Below are 24511 nucleotides of genomic sequence, written 5' to 3'. Positions count from 1 at the left end.
CCCGTCCCCCTCGCCCACCATCAGCTTGGGGAGATGATCATCCAGCTGAACTGATGGGTTTCTTCCAAGGAAATGCACAGTCTTACCTCTGTCGTTTCAGGAAAAGCCCAGCAAATAACATCCCTGGAAGCACTAAGTTCAGGAAGACGAAGGAAAGGAAGCAGGGCAAAACTGTAACAAAGAAAGAAGCAGTCTGCCTGTCCTCTTTGCTCAAACTTCTTGCCCCTCCTTGCTTGCTCCTTGTACCCTTTAAATGTGATCTAAAGCGACTCTCTCTCCAGCAGGCTGTGCCTCCGAACTGAAAATTAGATAAATCTGGTGAGAAACGACTTCTGGAGTGTAAATATTACTTTCTTTTTTTCATGTTGTTACAATCCATCATGCTGTCGCCAAGAAATGAATAACAAAACTCCACGCGCCGTCATCTTCTGCGGCACACGCAGCTCCCTATTCGGCTCTGTCCGAATGGGCAACAAAGACAGGAGCCAGCCCAGAAAGCTTCCTGGTGTGGGCAAGCTGCGCCATGGCCCTGCACCCTCCAGAGCAGCTTCTGGGTCTCCAGCAAAGCGCAGGGGTGCTGGGGGCAGAGGGTGCTGGCAACAGGATGGGTGCCACTGATAGAGGTCTAGTAATGAGGCAGCCAGGGAAGCGAAGCAAAGGAGGGCAGATTTCATCGTCAGCGCAGTAGGAAATGAATCCTCCTCCTGCACCACATGGAAAAGGCCCAGGGCAGTGGGAGAAGACCCAAGAGATGGATGCAAGCAGCAGTGAGATAACAACAAGGGGTGCAGGGTTGGAGGATACATTGTGGAGCGTGGACTTGCATTCAAACCTACCCAGACTGCAGGAGTGCTGGTGACCCCATTTATTGAGTAGGCCAAGGGTCTGAGGGACAAAATTTGGGGGCTTGCCAGCTTGTGGAGGCAACGGGCAGTCTAGCAATGACTCTTGCCACGCTCCCAGGAAGACCCCGTTCCTGGATCCCAGCTCCTACCAGGACACGGCGCGGCCTCTTCAGCCACCGCCGTGACTGTGACAGGCTTCAGCGCCTGATGATTTAATTTATGCTCCTTATTTATCACTGCAATTGTCTTTTAATTGCATTCACATCACCTCCCCCAGCATCCTGGTGAGGGAGGAGGAGGGGCGGCCGATTTATGAACAACAGAGAGGAATAAATAAAGCCAGTGTTATTAGTTATAAATGTCGAGGGATGCCTAGTGTTCCTGGGCTGACTTGGACCACTGGCTCATCAAGCTCTTGTGGCAAAGATCCAGCCCATCATCTTCGGCAGTGGTGGGTAGGGGGCTGGGAGAGTATGAGACTAACTCCCACCCTCATTCATCACATCACTGGGGCATTTCCACCACTTCCAGCCCATGTTTGAGGCATGAAGGAGCTCCTTGAGGTTAGGCATAGCCTTGTCAGGGTGAGATGTGTGCTCTCAGCAGAGTCTGTCTTGTCCTGGTAATGCAAGGGCTGGTAATCATAGGTCTTTTCCCATCATCCAGCTTTTGGACTGTCAGGGGATGGTAAAGGGAGGCGTGGGGCCCAGTGATGCTCTGGCACGGATCAATGAGGGTGCATCACATTTTCTTAGGGTTCGCCTCTCCATCACATAGACATCAAGTGCTCTGTGTGTGTGTCCAGGGCTTCTACAGGTGTCAGCCAGCTCAGGATGTGGCTTATGCCTTGCACCCCAGGGAGGATTTGTCCTTCCAGCTGTGCTAAACCTCTTGGCTGCCAGAGACAATTAGGACAATTAGTCTTAATTAGGACTGCCCCCTCGTGGCAGCATCTTGCCTGTCCTTGCTGACAGTGACACCAAGAGTGCAGAGCTCCCTACCTTGGGCACTGCCCTCATTGCAACTGGGTGCCCGCTTTCCCTTCAGACAGGCAGACACACCCCGCGTGGTGGCAGCGATGGCATGATAACGAAAGGCTGGGGCTGGAGTCATTTGCATATCTTATTTATATGCTAATTGTGGCTGGAGGAGCAGCTTGTTTCCAGTTTCTCCTGTCCTTGCGCATGTGATAATTGTATTCATCTGGGCCACGCTGGGATGGGGAGGAGCAGCTGGCACCAACCCCGTCGGAGTGTACGTGCTGCCTGAGGGAGCCAGGAGAGGCACCGTCTTGGACCTGCCCCCTACCCTGGAGAGGGTTTGATTTTATATTAATGTTCTGCTGTGGTATTTAGGAGCCAGTCAGGGGCTGGCTTCCTGCAGTGCCCACCTCAAATGCAGAGTCACTCCTTGGCAGGAAATCTATACCTGATGGAGATGGATGGTCTGGGGGGGGGGTGAAGGCACTGGCAGGATGCTTCAGTGACTTGGGTTCAGGCCCCCAAACTCCGTGCATGACCTTGGCCAAGTCGCATGGTCTCTGCGTGCTTCGCTGTTATACCTAGGCTGGAATAATGATGCAACCTTTCTCCCCTAACCCTTGTTAGTCGGGTTTATTTACAGGACTGGGCAAAGGGGCCTGCCAGGCCCTGGCTCCTGTGGGGGGGATTGCACAACACATCATTAACTGAGAAAATAAGGGTTGCTACCAAAGGGGGCTGGAGGGTCCATCATCAGGCCACGCTGGCTGCCACAGCGCTCCTGCTCAGCTGGGTTCAGCTCTAGGCGCCTGGAATCTCCAGGCAATCACTGCCCCCCGCTACCTCTTCCAGCCCCTGCGTTTCGGCTAGTGGGCATAAATCAGTGCTTTTCCAACAGGGTGAAGTACTATGAGATCCTTTTAAGGGTGCCATGGGTCACTGTGCAGTTTTAGCACCATTAGGTTTGCAAACACCACCATACAAGTCCCAGGGTAAACCCAGAGGTTTCAACTAGGAAGCCAGCGTGTCAAAGACACTGCCCTGCTGTGCTCACTGTGAGGTCTTTGCAGCAGCTTTGCTCTAGTCTTGGTCCTGTAGCCAAAAAATGGAGTGAAAGCTAAGAGCTGGTAGAGTCTGAGGGCCAGACTTGAGTCTAACAGGGTCCCTTGAGTAAGCCCTGGCATGGGTAAACCACCTGAGTCCTGGAAGGAATGAGCTGTGCAGTGCCTGCATCATGCCATATTTCCAGACTGGCTGTTTTCTTGCCCACCAGCTGTGCAGGCTCCACTCCACTAGTTGTGCAAGGAAGAGCAGCCTGAGCAAGCACTGACAGCTTGCTCCAGAAGAAGGTCTTTGGCTGTGAGGCCCATGTGGGCAACACTCAGGCCCTGGCTTCTTCTTTGCATTTCCCACTGGATGTGTACGAGGCACCCAGTGTGCTGCCTTCTGGCCACCTCTTTCCCTTGGCATCTGCCTCAGTCCCTGTCTATGGAGGGGGCTGCCCTTAGCTGTTCGTGTGGTCCACTGATTATCAAGGCACCCACGTAATCCCAGGGATGCTAGCCCGAATGGTTGAAAAGCAGAGACCTGAGCGTAACAAATGCAGAGACATCCCCAGAGAGCATGGCTGGCAGGGCTATGAGGGCCGGGCTTCCCCATGCTGTAGATCGGAGGAAAAGCCTGTGATTGAAAGCAAGGGGCTGCACACGACCTCAGTTTTGTTACTGCTTGCTCAGCATGAGGATGTGCTTAGTGTGTTATGACACCGAAGGTGCATCAGTGCTACTTCCTTGGCACTACTGAGATGCTGAGACCAGCGAGCACTCACCTGCTTCTGCTCCATGTGCCAAACCTGGTCGGTTTATGGTGAAGCCGCCCTGGGGTGCTGCTACTTGTGAGCTGTCAGTCTCTGGGGTGCCTGGAGGGGCTGGCAGAGCAGGACACCACTAAGGCAGCCTTCCCACCACATTTCCAGGTCTGGCCCACGTTGCGGGGGGGAACAGGGGCTTCTCTGTGCTAGTCTCAGAAGCAGTAGATGCTTGGTATAGACAACCCCTGAGATACTAGATTCCCCATAGACCCTGGCCTGGCACAAGGATCCAGGTCCGTGAGTGATGAGCAGTGATACTTTCTGAAAACTACAGAACAGAGAGGATCCTGGCCCGGGTAGCACAAGGCAGCTCTTCCTTTGGAGGTAGGGTGTAGCCCCCTCCCCTGCAAGACAGCAGGAGATTAGGAGGAGAGACAGCTCCCAGCTCAGAAGGGGCTGGGGCAGACACCTGCGGAGGATCATTATTACGCAAGTGCTGATGCTCTCCAGGTGGGGCAGGGTGTTGGGGGACATACAGCGGAGCAGGACCTGGATTCACTGATTGCTCATGGGCGATGGCCAAGGGGGCCCAGGCCCTTGCATCAGCTCCTCCTTGGGATGCAGAGCACAGGGGGAGTCTGGCATACAGGAGTGGGGCACGGAGGAGGGAGGCCACCTCCTCCCAACCAGGCAGGGCCCCTTGTGTCAGGTTTTGCCACCTGCCCCATGCCACCAAGTTCTGAGCTCGGGTCCAAGCGTGTTAAATCGGGGCTGTTGTGAAGCCATGCATGACAGCACTGGGTGCCACGTTGCTCTGCTGTGACAGTGATGAATGCCTCGGGACCCTTCCATTTGTCAAAGCCCCCTTTTTTTGCCTCTTTCTGACAGGCCAGTTTATAACAATCGAGCTGCTCTTCCAGCCCCTTTGCACTGTGCAGACAGATTAGGTGTCAGGCCTTACCCACCGCTGGCTCATCCGGTGTTGGGGAGGCACCGGCTCCCCCCTGGCTCCTGCTCAGCTTTCCAAATATCTGCATTTATTTCACTCTCACAATTAATTCTGGTGAAGGCTGGCTTCATTTGTCTCCTGTTTGGGTTTAATGAGAAAGGCAGCAGCGCCTGGGGCTTCCACGGAGAGAAACTCCAGAGTGAGCTGGCTCCAGGCTCGGGGCCACGGACACAGGGATGGAGGATGCTGGTCTATGCAGGCCAATAGTCCAAGCTGCTCTAGTGAAGTCTAGTGGCCTCTAGTCCACGTCACACTGTTCTGAACAGCATCAGGCAGCTGAAACAGAGCTCCAGCAAGCTGAAAAAAGATAGTCTGAGCCCCTCCTCGTTATTCAGCTTCAGGTCTGAACCCGGCAAGACTCTACCCTCCTCAGGGACACAAGGGCCTAGCTACAGAGCGGAGTAGGAGCAGGGAGCTGTCACGAAGCATCCCTAGCCCATGGCTATCGGAGAAGGCTACTGTATGTTGCTCCAAAGAGACTTCACCTAAATGAGATAAGGGAGCTCATCCTGCCCATCAGCCGGGTCCAACTGAACGAGGTCAGGCTGGTTCTGCTGACCACAAAGGCAGCTGCCTGCCCAAATGAGATGAGCAAAGCGGGGCACAATCCTTTTCCCCAGTTAGGGGCATCGGGCTCTTGGGGCCCTGAAGCATGGAGCTCACCCTCGCCCCAGCGCAGGGTGATGTTCCCACATCACCTGGTCCCAGCCATCACGGGAAAAGCCCAGCTGAATAGAGACTCCTGCGGGGATAATGCATGGGACGTTACTGGCGGGATGCTGGAGTTGCTGGAGTGGGTGAGTTTGCTCGTCTGCTAGGGCATGCTGCTCCCTTTGGGCTGAGCGAGGCAGCCCCCCCGGCCTTTGGGTTTGTGGGCAGCTGTCTTCACCTCTGCCTGGATCTGCTGAGGCCTGACTCGTTAGCCCAGCACCCATCCGAGGGGATGGCAGAGGGTGGCTGAAGCTAAAGGATCTGACCGCATTTGGGCTGCAGGGTGTTTTAGTCGCACAAGGCAGGGTGGCCCTCAGCACGCAGCCAGAACTAGGCAAACCCCCTTGGCGGCTCTGCCAGGGCCCCATGAATCCTGGCTGCATTTGGCTTTGGGCCCTGGCTGCTCAAGGCGCCAGCACCTGCTAAACCCCGTGACGCTTCCTCGTGTCGACAGCTGTGCCCACGCAGGGCAGCACCTACTGCCCTAACGCTGTGATGAGTCGGTGCCGGTGGCAGGGCGACTCGCTAGGTGTGGGCGTGCATGGGAGGAGGCTTAAGCATAGAGCCTGGAAGACTGAAGCACACCTGGCAGGCCTGGGACTGACATAGCCTCACGTCTGGAGGCCAGGCCATGAGCAAGTGCAGGAAGAGCCCCCAGCCTGGATAGGGTCAGGATGCAGTGACCCTCCCAGAACGTCCATGTGCTATTGGGGGCAGACACTGCCCATCCCTCCACACCCCAATCCCCTGCGCCACACCGCATAACTGTCACTTAGTGCTTAATAACTGGTTCATCACAAACACAGCTGCAGCCCTTCTGGGCCTCCAAACCACAGGGACCTGGAGCACCGTCCCTCCCCATCTCCCAGCTGCATGCTGAGGCTCAAGGGAGCGCAGCCAGCAGCCTCTGCTTTTGCAATATGCTGCTTGGGCCCAGCTCTCCTGAGCCTGGTGGGCTCCCACCTGTCTCCTCTCACACGCACAAACCCAGCGCAGAGGAACGTGGGGTCAGAGCTGCTCCAGGCTGGCACTGCCTCATCATGCTACAGCTTGGCGTTGCCAGCTACGACCTCTGGCACAGGCAGAGCACATGGTGAAGCCGGCCGATGCCAAGCAGCAGTCATTCGGACTGAGCGTCCCCTGTGCCGAACGTCGTGCCAGTCCTTCTAATGCCTGGCCGGAAGCCACCCGGGACATGTCCGTGTTGCAGTGCTGCCACCAGCCGGCTCCGGCCCTGCCCTCCCCAGGCCCGAGATGGTGCGGTTTCCCCCAGGGTGTCCCTCTTGCTGCTGCTCTTGAGATCTTTGCCTGTGGTGCCCCCAGCTCATTCCCAGGTTGAATGGGCGTGGGAGTGGGGTAGACAAAGACACAGGACAAGAGCAGGTCAGGATCCTAGCACCATGCCTAGAGCTCCCAGGGATGGGGTCTAGCCCATCCTCCTGAGCAGGTGAGGGCACGGCCCTCCACACCACGCAGCACTTTGCCTGACGCCATTCTCTGCCCTTCCACAGCATCTCCTGTTCTCGGTGCTCACTGACATCAGCCAAACCCCATCGCAGCCCTGAGGAAGGTAGAGGTATCCCCAAGAGGTTGAACGCATGGCCTGCAGCACCTCAATGACCCCAGAAAAGCCCTGATTTCCATGTGCTAACAGTGCGCCACTCTGCCTGGGCTGCGTCCAGACCCCTGTGCCCCATAACACGGGGAGTCCAAGTTTCCACGTAGCTTTGCTGAGAGCAAGTGGCTTCTAAACGGTGGTCTGTTGTGGGCCGTGATAAAGGGGTCAGTGTTTCACACTGAGGACCCCTCCCATTTCAATGAACATCTGTGATAAGGGTGTATGATAGCAGAGTCTGTTTTGCATAGGTAGAGGAATCCAGGGAGCTGCAGCCAAGAATCCTTTCACGCCGCCGTGGGAAGCATCCTAGGAGAGACAGAAAGAGAGAGCAAGACCCTATCCGGCGTGGATTTCCAAATCGACATGGGGGAGATTCAGTCCCTTCTCCAACTAGGAGAGAGACGGGGAGGACGCTGGGCTGAAAAGACTGCAGCAGCTCCAGGAAACAAGCTGTTCAGCTCAGCCCAGCGACAGGTTAAATGGGGTAAGCCAGCTTGATTGGGAACTATTTCTTTTTTAATATTGGTTCACATGCCGCTAAATCTTTAAACGTCACCGTTCAGTTGTCATTGACCCTGAAGGCAATTCATAAAACCCATTCCCAGATTCATTTGATTGAGATGCTGGTTCCAGGGAAAATGAGCCTTTTCCCCTCCACCTCCCCCGCTACCCTCCCCTGTTTGCTGCAGAAAGTTCATTAAGGAAGAAATTGAAAAGTAATAATAAAAAAGGCAAAACAAAACAAAATGAAAAAAAAGGAAAGCAGAACAAAAAAAAAATGAAGGCCCCGTGAGCGTAGGATGCTGTCTGGGTAATGGAAGCTTTTGTGCCCTGGCAATACTAAAACACAGCCTCAACTTAATCACCCTGCACAAATAGGAGCATTTAGTGTAAGAATTCAATACCCAAGCATGCTTTGGCTTAAAAGCCTACACGCTCAGGCCAAAAGCAAGCCCTTGAGTCACCAGCCCCAGTGGCTTCATGCCAGACCACAGAGGGGGAGCACGATGCTTTGGGACGTTCTTTCCATCCTCGCTAGGGATAAAGAGGCTGTGGCCACCCCACTGTGGCACTGGAGTGGTGGGGCGAGAGGAGCGAAGCCCCAATCTGATAAGACTGGCCTGCTGAAACTCCGAATTCTCCAACATTTTCCGCCCCTTGATGAATTGGAGGATGGGAGAGGATTAAAGCGACGTATCTGGGGTCAGTCCATGTCACAAGCTCTTGTTTTCCTTGTTCAGAAAAGGTGCAGCTAAAAACCAATACAGTGCAGTGATGCCCACAGCTAGTTGATGCCAGTTTAACTCAAACCTTTGAATCGACCTCTAGATGCTGCTGAGCCCTGGCTGAGGCTTGGACCTGCAGACACGAGGTTCTTCCAATGACTCCTAGCTCTCCCGGGGTAGTACACCTCGGCCTTGCAAGCGGAGACAGAGGAGGAGTGGTTGAGGTCTCTGCTTAGAGGGGGGAACAGAGGACGTGTGTGCCTACTGCGCGGCCAGGGAGGGAGGGGACAGGCAGCATCAGCGAGTAGAGAATCTGTACCTACCAAAGTGCGGCTGAAATGTCTCGAAGGCAAGGCCCTCAAGAGAGAAGCTTGTTTGTGAACTTGCACCACATGTCAGCACTGCTGAAAGACCTACAGGGGAGCGGGACCGAGGACAGACGTGGAAGTGGGTTCATAGTACAACACAGTCAATGCGACTCTGTTGCACCAACAGAGGCATCAGGTTCACTGCGCTGGGCATGGCATTTGGATGAATTCAAGGATGTTTTATGGCCTGTTGTGCGGGAGGCCAGAGCGGATGATTGTCATGGCTGTTTGGGGCTTTAAAATCTATGCCAGGACAGCATGGGAGGATGGGGAATGGGAATGGATGTGTTCAGAGGAGCCTTGGAAAAGGGGAGAGGTATGGGGCATCTTTAAGGCTTCAGACAATGAACAAATTACAGAGAGCTGGAAGTGGACGGGGATTCTGCGCACCAACTGCTCTTAATTACCCGTGTGCCTGCTCTTACCCCATGGCCGTGGCAGCTGAACTGTGGTAACTTACCCCTGTTTCATTGAGGGCTAAGATCCAGCCCCCCCCTTTTAAGTCACTGCAGCTGGTTCATTTGATTGCAGCTGGGCTGCAAGGGGGAGTGTGGGACAGCGCTGTGAGGTTCGCCTGGGGCACAGCAGTGATCAGTGCAGGTTTTCATGCTGCACTGACCTGTCCCATCATTTTGTCCAGGGAATTGCAGGAGGCCTGGTCTGTTCTTCCAAGCACATAGTGGGAACGGTGGGAAGGCAATGGAGAACTGTCAGCATGCAAGTAAGATACCCTTCGTCCTCCCTGCCGAGTGAATGGGTTACCAGCCCAAATGAAAGCAATATATGAGCCCTAAACCTCGTCACCTGCTGGGCAGGTAGCCTGAGTGGAAAACATCACTTGACTTGAGCAAGAGGTGTCTGCCTACAGGTGAGAGAGGATGCCTGGGGTAACACCCAAGCAAGAGCCCAGGTGACCTCTGAAGTGAAGACACGTCTCCAGAGACAGATGTGCAAGGCACTGGTGGGAAGGGCGACCTAGACCATGCTAAAGGGGACGGTGGGGTCCCTGTTTCCTTGCCAGGCACCTTCAGAAGCCCTCGTGTAGGAAGGGAGCAAGTACTTCACGCGCTTGGCTGCCCCGTCTGCTCTCATTTCTGACGAGGGCCCTCACAGAGACGTGCGGGAGTTTCTCCTGGACCCATTAGCACTGAGCGCTTTTCTTGTTAGGCTTTTATTTTTCTTTTTGGCAATTGGTTAAATGAAAGGCCCTGGGGACACCACACTGTGCAGTGCTTCTTTGTTACGAACTAGTGGTTTCCTCAGACCTCTTGGAGAGACGCAGAAGGTCACAGCTCTGGCACCAAGGACTTTAAAGCCAGGAACATGCACATCTGGCCTAGGCTGTAACCATAGGGTGCTTCCAGCTTTGCGTGTGCAGGGGAAACAGGGTTAGGGGGGAATGGCACCGTTTTACCGAGGCAGGCAAGAGGAGGGAGTTTAAAGGAAGGATTCGAGTGTAGAGGTAGTAGGTGCCCCCTCCAAGGGTTGGGTCAGAGCGGCCGGCAAGCGCAGGAAGCCAGGAGAAAGAACAGCATGAGAAAGGTGTGAAGGGCAGAGAGGAGCAGGATTCATGGTGGGCAAGAAGCTAACAGAGATGAGGGCCAAGGTAGAGCTGTGGAGAGGCCTGTCGCAGTGCCGCAGGGAAGAGAAGGCTGGCTTTGATGTAGGAGACAAGAGCCAGCTACACGGAAGGTGCTGCATTAGGACAAAATCCATCGTGCATGTATACAACCTTTTAGCACCTTAACCCAGGCAGGCACGCAAGCTTTGCAAGCCTCCTCGTCAGGCTGTTAACTGGGGGCAACTGGGGGCATGCCCATCGGACCAGAAAGGAAACTAAGGGGGTGGGGGGGTTGGAGTGACTCAAAAGGTTGCTCTGTCAACCACAAACCTCGTTCTATCGGCCCTTCTGTTCTAATAAGAGCACACGTTTCCTCCCCAGGTGTAGCAAGCTAAGGGATGAAAGCAACAAACCTTTTATTAACATATTCATTTTTTATAGACTATTTATCTGGAGACACAACTGCCCCCAGTACTAACTCCTCTTAAAGGAGACAAAGATCCATTACCATTAGCCTTCAAGACAGGTTCCCAGCACTTCAGCAGTGGGTTCGTACGAACTCTGAAAACTAACTTGGGCCTGAGTGATTTACTGGAAGGCAATCACTGGCTGTTTGCATTTCAATTAAAAGTCACTGGACAATTCAAATGGTACCAACTGACCTTGCTCAAATATTGAAATTTCCAGCCAGTGTGCTGCTTAAGTGATCTAAGGATTTATTTGCATATGAAAAAAAGGCTAATTAAAGCATGGCTTGAAAAAGTCAGACTCCCCATCCATGCATATAGATGCCATTTGAGCCAAAGGCAGGCTGACACTGCTCTCGCTTCCCCTAGCATCAGGGACCATGGGCCTCCGAGCAGCTCTTAAAATGAGCTCGCATCAGACCATCTATTGTCCCAGACACTCTGGAGAGCGTTAGAGGATCAACAATTTCTCCCTCAAGTGCCTTGACAATGTGCTTTTCCTACAGACACAAAACCAAGGGAATCACACATTAAAATGAAACATGTTTCACGGGTAAGCGAGGGTGAGAGAAACTTCAGTAGTGAAGAACCGAAGGGCAGGATAGTTCACAAAATTGAAATCTTATAGGCCAGTGGAGAAAAATGTATTGTATTTGTACGGTACTGCCCAATACTAGCCCAGAGTCACGTTAGGGAAACAGGAGCCGGGACTCCTGGGTTCTGCTCATGGCAGGCTTTGCTGAGAAACGTTCACTAGGGTCACCTAATCTCTTTATGCCTTAATATACTTATCTTTTGTGGTCTTTAATGCTACCTCCTCCACTGGCTGAGAGAACATGCTTTAAAAAAAAAAAAACAACCTATTTCCATTTTTTTTCCATTTCATTCTCAGGATTAGGAAAGCCAACCAGCTCTCATGGCCATGGGAACAGGGCTCAGTCCTGGGCCAGTGGCTGCTGTCTGAATGGTGAACGGTCTGGGGAAGGGTCTTGCTTGCTCTGGGGTTGGTACAACAGGATTCTGGTGACTGGGTTTCCAGGGGCTACTTTAATAGTTTGGGCTGGAAACGTTTAGTCGGGACTGATCCTGCCTTGAGCAGGGGGCTGGACTAGATGACTGTGAGGTCCCTTCAGCCCTACTTGCTTATGCTCCCAAATTATTACTATCTAGTGTTGGGAAACAAGGCCAAGGTGGTACAGGGGAATGGCACCATCTTAAGACTCAAAGCAGAAAACAAAACATCACCATAGCAGACGAAGGTAACAGCGAGCACTACGCATAGCGAGCAGCAGCAGTTGGGTGGTACAAAGGCTTTCTGCTTCAATAGAGATTTACAGAGGCTCAATAGGTACAACATAAAAGACAGGACTGAAAGAAGTAGCTGTGATGAGCAGGTGGTTAAAGTGCTGGACTGGAAATGCAAGACCACTTCTCAAGAGGGGTAGCGGCTCGTGCTTGATTCAGTAGCACCCATAGGGAAGGTGAGCCCTGGTTTCTGGACCCTTCTCCCAGGATTGCTAAAGCAACGGGTTTAGACTAGGGGACACAGGAAGCCCCTTGCAGCCCTACAATTGTATGAAAAGAAGTGGGGTGGGGAGTTGCTAGATAGTTAATCTATAAAAGTGCATATCCACCCTGCTGTCTAACTGAATACATACACCCCATCATATATTTATGGGTTGTCAGAGGCCATCAAAAGTAGTCTGAAGATCCAAACCTCTCTGAGCAAGATGACCAGACGCATGAAGAGACAACTGGCTTCAAGCTATGATTTTTTTTCTTTGCACCGCTGATGGTTCACAGGAGCCAGGTGATTATTATCGTTCCTCAAGGCTGGAATGATTTGATGCTGTTTTCGATAGAGCTTGGAAGCCAAGTTAACGGCAAGGCTTTCTCCAGGGTGGTGGCATTAGTGGGTCTTTTATGTCACAATACAACATGGTCCAACCGCCAGCACTCCTGAATACAAAGGAACAGGACTGCTCAGTAATGCTTTATAGCTCACTTTCTGCATGGATAAAATAGTGTTCATTTCCTTGCCTTCATCAGCCCTGCAACACAGGTTTGTGGAGGCTGCAGGTGAAGTACCACTGACAATCAGCTTCCATCCCAATCTCTATGAAAAAGAGCCAACAGCCTAATTTCTTCCCTCCACTGCTGTTTGTTCTTTTTCCCTGCACCTAAGGTTACCTTTGAAACCTGCAGCCTCGCTGCCACTCTCATGTAGCTTTTCCCAGCTTCCTTTACAGAGAGCAGTTGTGAGGCAACAGCCCTGGCATGGTGTTCTCTGCCTCCTACCAGTTGGCAGCGTGTCCTCAACCGTCATCTACCTTCTGCCTCCAGCTGCCCTCTCTAATTAACTTCCAACCCTTCTCCTTTCACTTCAGCAGGGCTCTGCAGGTTTCTGTTTTGCACAGGGAATGGAAGCTTTAGCAGGGAAGGCATCTGAAAACTTGCTAAGACGGTGCTAACCAAAGACCATAGGTGGGACGATGACTGAAAAGAATTAGGCAGGATGCAATTCTTCCTGGAGCGAGTGCTGTAGCTGCAATACGCTTCTTGTCTTTCTAGCCTCTTTGGCTTGATGCACCTGCAAATAATGTCTCATCTTGGCCAGGAGAAATGTCTAAGTCAGGGGTGTCAAACATATGGCCCATGGGCCAGACCCATCCCATGGACCTATGTCTTCTGGGCCAGGGGGGTGAGCAGGGGCTGCATTAACCTGCGTGTCACTGCCACTTACTGTGTTGTTGCTTCTGGATTTGGCCCACGGGAAGCAGCATGTTTGACACTTCTGTTTTAAGCTGGAGAGAAAAACGCGACTCCAACTCTGCCGGCTGCATCTTCAACCAGGCTTCTGGAATTTCTGTTCACACCGGAGCGTGCTCCCCACTTCAAACAGCTTGGAAATTCAAACAAGCTTGCACAGCTGCATTAGAGTTTATCTTAAACTCTTTCAGGGATGTGCTTGAAGAATGAAAAATGCTTCTTGAGGGACGGCTGGCTCATGAACAGATGGGGTACAGCCAGGGCAGCACAGCGTCAGTCCATGAGACAGCAGCCTGAACTCTCTAGCAAAAAGCACAGACAAAGCAAAAACTATTCCAGCCAAATACCCTGTGTCTACATAGAGAGGCTTCCAGTAGGGTGACTCAAAGCATCCATCAACCTTACACAACTCTTAGCAGGGTAACACTGTAGGTATTCATAGCCACAAAGAAGAAGGAGGTATTAGCCAGTCTGTTTAAAGAAGAAGAAGGCATTAAAAACACTGAACTGAGGGGGGGAAAAAACAGACTCAAGGAAAAAGGAAGCTTTTAAGTTTTTAACCACTGGTCAATGGTGCACTTAGGTCTGGTTGCTAAAGACGATCTGACTATCCGTGAAACAACTCAGACTCATGCTGGTTGCTAAAGTAGTTGCTCGAAGAGAAGCATCTGCATCAGGAAAAGCAAACATTGCACAGAGAAGCCACTAAGAGCAAACACATGGGACGCGAAAAGCAAGTCATCCTATCCCAGCTGACTGAGCCGCCAGCAGGTCCGAGCCAAGGAGGATTTGATACCCAGGCTGTATCTAAGTTGTGGAAAGAGGCTTGACACTTCCTTCCTTCCACTAGCCTTAAATATGATCCGATGAAAACAGAATCCAAACAAAGAGGGGCAGGGAGCTCATTCTTTCTTTAAACATTTTCCAAGTCTGTTTCTAGCATTTAAGGCTTTTCCCCTGCTCCTCTTAGGTTGGTGGCGTTCCTTGAAGGACAGCAGACTATTGAACCCATGCCCAAGCCCGCTTTGCTTTGGTATCTACAGTGCACCCCGCCCCCTCCTCCAAAAACTTGCCACTGCCTCTTAAATCCTTAGAGCGCATTACAAGAGGAGAAAGTGTTTATTCCCATCGTAAAGATGTGTTTTAATATTTTAACATAAATCAAGCTGCGTTTTATGATGATAATAAATTTCCTGGCAGAAACTGCCTTTGCTGCCTGAGGCAATGGAATGATTCAATTTGTTTAGTTTTAAGTGTACAGAAATGTAATGGAGAAGGGTATCGTACGGCTGCTTTAATCGAGTTTTCAGAGCGCACCTAGAGATGCAGGAAGCAGGAGGCTAATAAGGGGAGCACACCAGTGCTTTAAGTGTGCTAAGCCATCACCACCGCTGTTGCCCTCTCTGGCTTCTCCTATGGACTAACAACAGGAGCTCACAGGAAGAGGAAGGAAAGAAAAAGAAGAGGCCAGACCAAAACAGATGTATAATGTGCATTTATTTGTTATGCTTTTTTTCCCCTCCAAAAATAATTACATTGGGACAAGCTGAGAGTGCACCACGGTGAGGATCCATAATAATGGACTGTTAGAGTATATAATATCCAATTAAAAATATAATTTCATTCTTAAATAGGACAGGAGGAGACGAGCTTTTGCACCACACTGAGCCAGGACAGTGACTGATTATCTCCCTGGTTGTTGTCAATGAGCCCAATCAAACTGAGCGACTTGCTCTAGCTCGATCCATCTAACCCTCCCTTCAACTTTTTAAGGTATTTCTTTTTCATGTTTTCAGCTATAAATATTTCCATCCCCCCCCCCCCCGGCAGAATTTCTCCTATAAATAGTCCCAATTCCTATAGCGGATTCTTTTGCTGTTCAAGGATGGCAGGTGTCCAGAAAATCTTACCAACATCTATCATCTTCATCCATAAGGACGACAGCTCTTCCAGTTGGGTGCCATCAAAAGACACCAAGGTTAAATGACCTTAGAGGCCTTTCTTCCATAATGTAGCAAGGAAGGCAGACCTCGCTGCACCGTTAAATCAAGGCTGGTTTATGCCACCAGTTCACAGTTTGTATCAAGATCCCTTAGAAACTGCCCTTGTGCAACATTCAAAAAAAAGAGATTTAACAAGAGGAGAGGGGATAATCCAAGCCAGAGAAGAGAAGGCACATTTCGTATAAGAGCTGGTTAAAAATAATCTCCCTTTCAGCAGGCGGCCAGCTGTGGAATCCCACATGGCCACGCAGGGTGAGGTTAGTGGAAGAGAAGCAAGCTGTTTCGGTCCCAGTCCAATGTGACCTACTGGTTTCCAGTACAAAGAGGGTGTACATGCTTTTGTGCTTTGCCATGTACAGTCAAACCCGTTCAGACTAAAAAGGTCGAACTTGGCAGTCAGGGGGTCACTAGAGTCCTAGACGGAGCTTGCCAGGAGATCAGAGACAGGTTATGTTGCCTGCTCATCCTGCTGTACGCAAACAGCTTCTGCCCGACACACTGGTCTCGAAGTTTGCTCCTGTACCGTGGAAAGCTCTCGAGAGAGATGGGTTTCTGGCAGTTGTCCAGGCCAAAGACTGTGCGTGTAGGGGGGTGGAAAGAGAGTCTCTGAGTATTTGACAGTGCTGGAAGCAGAGGAAAGAATGAAGTTTATCCATTTGCTCAGACACTTGAGGATGCAGTGTGTCCTGGTGCTGTCAGCAAGATACAATGCAAGAGACTCAGCTTGTTGACTCAAGGAACAGGCTCATGGAGATGGCCTTGGAGTGCGAGAGAGGCCAGCTGTGCCCACACTAAGAGGGGCCTCGTGCCACCTGGTGCTTTTACTTATTTCATGGGATCATTTTGGTCACTAGCCATATACAAAAGCTATCACTTCCTTGGCCAGCCCTGAGCATATGAGAACAGGATGGCCCAGCCTGGCCTACAACAGTGCCTGTGATCCATCCCATCCCTGCCTTTCAGACTTTGTACAAGCCACAAGAACAAGCAAACTGAGCAGGTGCCTTTGACCTCCAAGCTGGCGTATGGGCTTTCACTCTCTTAACCCAGAATAGGACTCTGACCTCAATAATACCCTCTCTCCAACCACTCAGTAACCTGGCCCTGAAGGAGCCACAGCAGCTTTTTTTGTAGCAGTCAAAGCCACCCAGGTACCTACCCAATGTGCCAGTAAGGGCTGCCAAACTAAGTTTATGAGCCATCTGGAGGTAAGGGACAGTCAGGTTTATTGGATTGCCACAGACTCCCCTTGCCCCATCAGCAGATCCTGCTTTATGTACTGCACCAAGGACATCTTCATGTCTCAGGGCTGAAGGATATTTTTATTTTTTGCTGAAGGAAAAAAAAAAAACCAAAAAAAAACCAGTGCTTTTCTGCAGCCCCAACCACTTGAATATTCCCATGGCAGGAAGTGTTTCAGGGTATGCGGAAGCTAGGAAATTGTACTTGAAAAACAACACTTGATTAAGAAGAGCCTGCATTTCAGAGCTCACTTGGTGAGAAGTGACATTTAATATAGCAGCAGTACAGGGGGCAAGCATAGGTATTACCCAAGCTTGGCAGCCAGCTTTCAACTTGGTTTAAGACCATGGGGTGGAGGAAGGGGGCTTTAAAATATTTCAGGTTAAAAATGTTTCAACAGTGATAGTTCTTCCTTCTGTTATTAAAGCTTTTATGACCTTTAACCAAGATCCTCAGACTGCTGCAGTCAAAACTGTAAGTCACTTTGTAGTGTTAGAGGCCAGCAGCAGCCTCAGATCAAGAGGGCAAGCCACACTGTCCAATAAAACAGGCAGCTCACCAGCAGGCACCGAAACATTCATCAGCCTCCGATCTTGGAGACGTCTGTGCTGAGTTTTTGGAGGGTGAATAATTCAAACCCTGTCTCAAAAGCAGCGACAAGAAACACTCTTAACCTGAAGCACAGGGACAGCTTTAAAAGTAGGATGATGGCTTTTGGGACACCTAGTCCATCTTACCCTCTCTCCCCTCCCTAATACCAGCAAGCTCTCTCTCAGCAATGAAACAGGCACAGTAAACAGCACAATGTTGCATTCTCCACTTAGCACCAGCTTTCTCCTCTTGAATTAACACCCAGCTCCTTTTGAGCCTAATTACCCAGCGCTGGAGACTGGAAATGCGGCAGGATGCACAGCAAGAGCTCTTGCAGGTCTAATGCGCAGCACGAAGGGGTAATTAGCACCTTCCAGCATACAGGGATCCCGACCGTTGTAGATGGGGTCTGCCCTATTGCACCAGTGTTCTTGTGAAAAGCAGGTCTGCTCTGGCAGCTGAGGCCACTTAGCAGTGCCAAAGAGCTGGGGAAAGACAGGCTTCCCACTTTAACTCCTCTGCTGAGGAATATGGTTATCCAGCACGAGCAGGGCCTGCCCAATTAGTGCGCTGGCATCCACTGTGGGTAGCTGAGGGGTAGTAATGAAGGGGGAAAGAAGCTGGGAGTCAGAGCCTTAAGCAGCTAGTTTGGCCTCCAAAGGGAGTGTTAGAAGACAACCAGAAAACCGCTAGTAGTGAACATTAATAACAGATAAAAACTAACCCAGACCCATTGAGTCTACGCGTGCATCCCATAGAGCACAGGACAAATAAAAAGGCCAAGGGAGTAACAAATGGAGAACAAATTGGTAACCAGCCTAGTCGTCACATCCAAGACGACCACTGCTCCTTCCTCTATCCTCTCCCCATCCTTACTCCCCACCTCGACACTAAGATAGCTGTTAGTGTAGGCAAAAGTTTGCAACTTCAGTGGGATGGAGGGGGACTCTGCTAACACAGTGGGCCTGCCATCAGATTCTGTTAGCAGCTATCCTGGTTCCCCACTTCTGGCAGAGAGACTCACTCTGCTCTCAGGAGGAGTGGGTGAAGGAGGAACAGCCTCCTGTTGAAGTCCACAGCACTAAGGGGGCTACTCCTGGACGGAGAAGAAGATGCTCTGTACCAGAGCTCAAGGCAGAAATGGTCAGACGCTCTTTTACCATGCAGCCTTCCAAGAGCGCAGGCCCATGGCTTCATATAACGAGTCTGCAGATCAGAACTGAAAGGAGTTGAGCAAGTCACCTGTGACGGTAACGGTGTAAAGGAAATCCTCGTGTCCTCATCAAACCTGCATTGACAAGGTGATTGCTTAGAAAGACTTGGTTTTCTGTCCTCCCCTACACTAACCTGAGTCTTACAGTGAGAGTTGAAATCTTGGATCCCAGGGAGGAGAGTGCAACTGCCCCATCAGAGTTTTGGCTCGCTCAGGATGATATTTGCAGTCACAAACACTAAACAAGAAAAACCCCAGACCAGCACAAACCCGATCCAGCAGGTGTGCCGGAAAGGGGACAGATGCTTGTTTACCGTACCACTACCAAAGACCAACTGAGTATCCTTTCGACTACAGTATGCCAAGAAAGCTGGAATGATGTACTGGATCCCATTGCCAGCATAAGCCCCAGTGATACCCACCAAGGACTCCAAGTCATGGGTGAAGAAGGCCACCACCACAGGGGGAATCAGAGTGATTGCCGGAAAGACAATCCTGTCTACCACCCATGGATATGTCCCACCTTCCCGGTGGAAGAGGGTCTTCCAGTTGTTCCGCAGAGTCACAGCGATGATTGGGAAGTTGGTGCTAATGGTGAAGACAGGGAAAAGACCCAGGAAGTAGCGAATGAAGGCAATGTTGATGATGTCACAGTTGGTGAAGTTGAGCGTGTACATGTCCATAAGGGTCTCATTGCGGAAGCAGTAGATGGCGGTGAAGGACAGGAGGCTGTAGAAACCCAGAATTAAGACGTAATCGAGCAGCACAAGCTTGTTCACATGCTTCTTCTTGGAGATTGGAGTGATGAGCGATGGCAAAGAGTGCTGACACATGAAGGAGTAGACACACACCCCAAAGAGATTTTGGATCCCCGAGAGGTTTGCCATAGATGGGTGACCTTCTGCCTGGCCCTTGCCGATGCGGATTAGGGCCAGAATAATCATGATGATGAATGCTGGAAAACAAGAGAACACACTGTGAGTCCAGTCTCAACATAACACTATCCTCCAGCACAGGCACTCTCTGCACCACATCTTGATACAAGTCTGCAGCTGCAGTGATAAAGAAAGGCACGCTTCTCTTTGAAAAAGGTGGCAGTGCATAATAAAGAACATACAAGGGAGTTATCATTTCATTACTTTCAGCAGCAGTCTGTACAGCAGATGAAATTCACATGGTAAAAGGCTTATAATTTGCTTTTTAGCAAGCATATTTGTCACCCTTTTAAAATCATAGAAAATGATGGTTTTGAAGGGACCTCAGGAGGTCATCTAGTTCAACCCCCTGCTCAAAGCAGGACCTTCCCCAACTAGATCATCCCAGCCAAGGCTTTGTTTAGCCGGGTCTTAAAAACCTCCAACAATGGAGATTCTCCAACCCCTCTGGATAGCCTGTTCCAGTGATTTACTGCGCTCCTCGCAAGAAAGCTCTACCTAATATCATAGTTTCATAGTTTCATAGATTTAGGGTTGGAAGGGACCTAGTAGATCTTCTAGCCCGACCCCCCGCCAGGGCGGGAGAACAACAAAACCCCAAAACAAAAACGGGACTCAAATGAGTCCAGCCAGGTAGGCATCCAGCCTCTTCTTAAAGACCCCCAGGGTAGGGGCCAGCACCACTTCCCTTGGAAGTTGGTTCCAGCTCCTAGCCGCCCTAACTGTGAAGTAGTTTTTGCGGATGTCCAATCTATACCTCCTCTCCATCAACTTGTGCCCATTACTCCTTGTTATGCCAGCGGGCGCTAGGGGAAACAGCGTCTCCCCCAAACCCTTCTGGTTCCCCCTAGTGAGTTTATAGACAGTCACCAGGTCCCAATGACGGTCACCAGGTCCCACAACTTCCCTTCCTGCAACCTGCATTGCTCCTTGTTCGGTCACCTGCCACCACTGAGAAGAGAGTCCAGCTTCATCTTCCTTGGAGCCACCCTTCAGGTAGCTGAAGGCTGTGATTAAATCCCCACCCCAGTCTTCTCTTCTCCAGACTAAACAAGCCCAGTTTCTTCAGCCTTTTCTCATAACTCATGTGCCCCACTGCTGCTGCCTTCCACTGGACTCTTTTCCAGGGCCATTTTAGGAAACAGACAGTCTGGGCCTTTCAAAAACGTGATGCTGCTGCCCTTGAATCAATCACCACTTCTTCATCTAAGGGCGTCTCTTTCCACGCACCTTGTAAGGTTTTTTCATACCCCCCCCCAATCATCCTCATCTGCACAGATGCTCAAGGGATATTTGCCACAGAGCCAACACCAAAGTCCTGGCACCATTAACCCAAGCGTTGTGTGTACAAGGGAGACTGGAAAGCTCGCGAGCAGCTGCTAGAATCTGCGGAGTGGGGCAGAATAGCAACCAGCTCCGGCCATTTCCCAGGCATGAAGAACAGGCTGTCTGCAACTAGTCCCAAGTGGAAGAGCGAGCCTAGGAGGAACTAAAAGCAGGATTGAAAAATGGCCATTAAAATTCATCAGGTCTCCACATAAAATCTGCTTGCCTGTCCTTTACCTCAACAATGCAAAAGAAAAAAAGCCCTAATGATGTTTTACTGGCCTGTCAAAGTAAAAAAAAAAAGTTACTTGCAATGGGCAAGAGAAACCTGAAGGTGGGAAATAAAGGCTTCACTAGGCCCCAGAGGTAGATTCTGGGTCAGAAACCATTATTTCCCCTAGTAGGGATAATAGTCTAGTGATAAGACCAGTAGAAACAAATCCTGGTATTATCAAAGTCACAGCAAACCTGGGAGGCCTGGTCACTGGCTGTTCAGGTTACTGAAGAGTGAACAACTCTGCCTGCCCAAGCAATGAAAAGCAGGATTTACAGTCAGAGATTCATAATGAATGGGCCAGCCTGGGCTGCCCTGGCTTTTGTACAACTGTCTCCTTGCAATGGCTGCGAGGCCTAAGCACAGCTATGAATTATCAGGCAATGAAAAAATAACAAAATGCTGACATTCCTATTACAGACAACTTTCCATGTCATAAATAAAACAGCAGACAAATTAAACCAAGCGGCGAGTCTCCATGCAGCAAGTGTGAGAGCAGGCAGACCGTCACCGTGCTACAAATTTTGGGCGTCTGCTGTGGGGACAAGGAAGTTCGCTCGTTCGACAGCTAAAGTTACTCTTCAGCACCCACTGGATTGCCTTGCACAGGCGTGGGATCCAAATACGCCTTCACAGAGTATATTCACAGGCATCCTGCTTAGAGGGGAAACTCATATAAAGCTTCCCCTGGTTCTGCCTTTAAGAGTCTTTTGCATTAAGCCAGGATGAAGCATGTTTCCAAGGATCCAAACACAACCCCGAGCTGCCAGGTGCGTCACCAGTGGGTCAAGCAATTCCAGCAAAACCCAGCTCATTCATGCCTGCGTGGTTTGCAAGCCACTTAATTCACAGAAGATGGCCAAATTAGTGGCAACCTGCTCCCGCCACTTTTACTTCACAGGGCATCATTTTCCTGATCAGCTGGAGCTCCTCCAGGGGTCAGAGGAGCAGCCTTTGAAACAGAAGCACAGCAATAACCCAGAGCAGCTCAGCCATCCTAGCACAGCTGTTTGCTGCAGCTGTGTAGACCCCCAGCTAATTCACACACCCTCATCTTTGCAGGGGGACTAGGAACCTAACCCTTGTGAATTATCTGGGATTTGCTCTATTCATTTCACTGCCCCAACACTTCCTTCCTTTCTTCTCGTGTCTGTGGCGTGACATGGCATTTAGCTGAATTTGCAGATCCGCTGGAATCTGACAGGGCCGTGCCAGGAGCGCTTCCGCTGCGGCCTCGAACCTGTGAACTCTGGGCTGTCAACCGCGTGCTTTAGCGCCTGGCCCAAGACTGAAACACTCAACTATGGATTGCCTAATTCCAGAAACTCAGCACCTGGGGGTGAGGCTCTGAAACCTGTAGGGTACCCACTTCCCCTCTAACCTCCTATGCAATCCACTACCTTGCATCTAGTTCCCCACCGTGGCACCCCCACAGCATGCTCCTCCACCCATCCTTTCTTGACATGCTGGAAGACGCCAGGACATCACGCTGAATGCACTCCATCCACCCCAGGTCTCTGCGCTCAGTGTTTTATGGCCCCCCTGGAGCAATCAATTCCATATCTTTTATTTTCCAGTGAGACAGGCTAAATCTGGCTAATGTTTCTCCATAAATATGGAAGGGCCTACAAAGTAAACCAGTAAAACCAGACCCATTATGATGGAGAAGGGCCACACTGGGAATATCAGGGACCAAACAGTAGTGACAGCTAGAAGCATTTACAGGTCTCTGCTCGGGGTACTCGCATCCTTCTTCCAGCTCTAATTACAGCCGAGCAATCAGGCACATTGGATTGCTAGTTGTAATTGTCACGGGAAGGGCGTTTTCAGCTCTCTCATAAGCGTCTCATCTTCCCACAATGACTGACTGCAGAGATTCTGGAAGGTTTTTATTACTCCATTCCAGTAAAAGCTTAGAAAGACCTTGAAACCACCAGGAACCTGCCTCAGGATGGCATGGACGTGGACAGGCTCACAGGAGCAGGGACACAGAAAAGGAAAAGAGGCAGCACGAAGGAATGAAAGAGCAAGGCAGACTGCCTGGAAAATGCAAGCTGAGGACATTCATTTTTCTCCCTCTTTTGGGAGAACTGCTCGGCTCGCAGAGCCCATGCCTGTATCTCTGCCATATCGCAACTATATTTAACTCAAAAGCCAGCACCTCATTCCCTGCTCAAGAGAGACAGTAAATCTCTACCATCTCTGCTCAGTCAAGGGTAGACAATGACCTATTTCCTTCTCTAAAAAACCCTCTCCTATCAGGTGCACGCTGCTTGCTTAACCCTCTGCTTCTCGCACCCAGGAAAGCTGCTCTCACACTCAACAGGACTGAATGAACTTCTTGGTGAGCCTCAGCACCTGCATGCCTTTTTCAAAGTCCTCTTACGAGAGACTGGCAGTCATTGCTGGCCTGTCCCCAGCCACCTGGGCTTTAATCACAAGGAACTCCAGCAGCATTTAACTATTCAGTGGAGACCTTCAGGCTGGCTGCTATGTCCAGCCCACGCTGGAGACCACAATGGTCGCATTTACATAGTTTCGTAGTTTGTAGGGTTGGAAGAGACCTGAGCAGATCATCGAGTCCAACCCCCTGCCATGGCAGGAAAGAGTACTGGGGTCAAATGACCCCAGCAAGGTGTTTATCTAACCTCCTCTTAAAGACACCCAGGGTAGGAACAGGGACTCCCCCAATGCCTGCTGGTCCCCTCTGACTAGTTTGTAACAGCCCACTAGATCCCCCCTCAGCCTTCTCTTGTGGAGGCTGAACAGGTTCAGGTCCCGCAGCCTCTCCTCGTAGGGCCTGCCCTGCTGCCCCTGATCATGCGAGCGGCCTCCTCTGGACCCTCTCCATGCTGTCCACATCCCTCTTGAAGTGTGGCGCCCAGAACTGGACGCAGTACTCCAACTACGGCCTGACCAGTGCCGCATAAAGGGGGAGGATCACCTCTCTGGACCTGCTCGAGATGCATCTGTGGATGCATGACAAGGTACGGTTGGCCTTCCTAACTGCCTCCCCACACTGCCGACCCATGTTCATCTTGGAGTCAATGATGACTCCAAGATCCTTTTCCGCCTCCGTGCTGACAAGAGGGGAGTTCCCCAACCTGTAGGTATGGTGCCGGTTGTTCCTCCCCAGGTGCATCACTTTGCACTTGTCAGTGTTGAATCCCATCCTATTCTCATCCGCCCACCCCTGTAACCTGTCTAGGTCCGATTGCAGCCTATTCCTTCCTTCTAGTGTGCCCACATCCCCCCACATCTTAGTGTCATCAGCAAATTTGAACAGGGTGCTTTTTACCCCCTCGTCCAAGTCACTGATGAAGATGTTGAACAGTGCGGGCCCGAGGACCGAGCCCTGCGGAACCCCACTGCCCACATCCCTCCAGGTCGAAAATGACCCGTTCACCACCACTCTCTGGGTGCGGCCCTCTGGCCAGTTGGCCACCCATTTGACTGTGTGAGTGTCAACCACAGCCCCCCAGTTTCTTAATGAGAACGGGGTGAGAGACAGTGTCGAAGGCCTTCCGCAAGTCCAGGAAGACGATGTCCACTGCTACCCCTGC

General features: G+C 51.0%; 1 protein-coding gene across 1 annotated transcript in view; it reads right to left on the bottom strand.

Annotated features, from left to right (window-relative positions):
* Positions 1-14844: 14844 nt before the first annotated feature.
* The window catches only part of TMEM104 (transmembrane protein 104), a 97874-nt gene continuing 88207 nt past the window's right edge, over positions 14845-24511 (bottom strand). Inside the window, exon 10 of the mRNA XM_019517829.1 lies at positions 14845-19368. Coding sequence (XP_019373374.1) covers positions 18608-19368 — 761 coding nt within the window. The 3' untranslated portion in view covers positions 14845-18607. The remainder of the gene's footprint in view (positions 19369-24511) is intronic.

The sequence above is a fragment of the Gavialis gangeticus genome, unplaced genomic scaffold (genome assembly GCF_001723915.1).
Source record: "Gavialis gangeticus isolate Ggan-Ray unplaced genomic scaffold, GavGan_comp1, whole genome shotgun sequence".
Classification (NCBI taxonomy): Eukaryota; Metazoa; Chordata; order Crocodylia; family Gavialidae; genus Gavialis; species Gavialis gangeticus.
The sequence above is the reverse complement of the archived record's forward strand: the minus strand, read 5'-3'. Positions and strand labels throughout refer to the sequence as shown.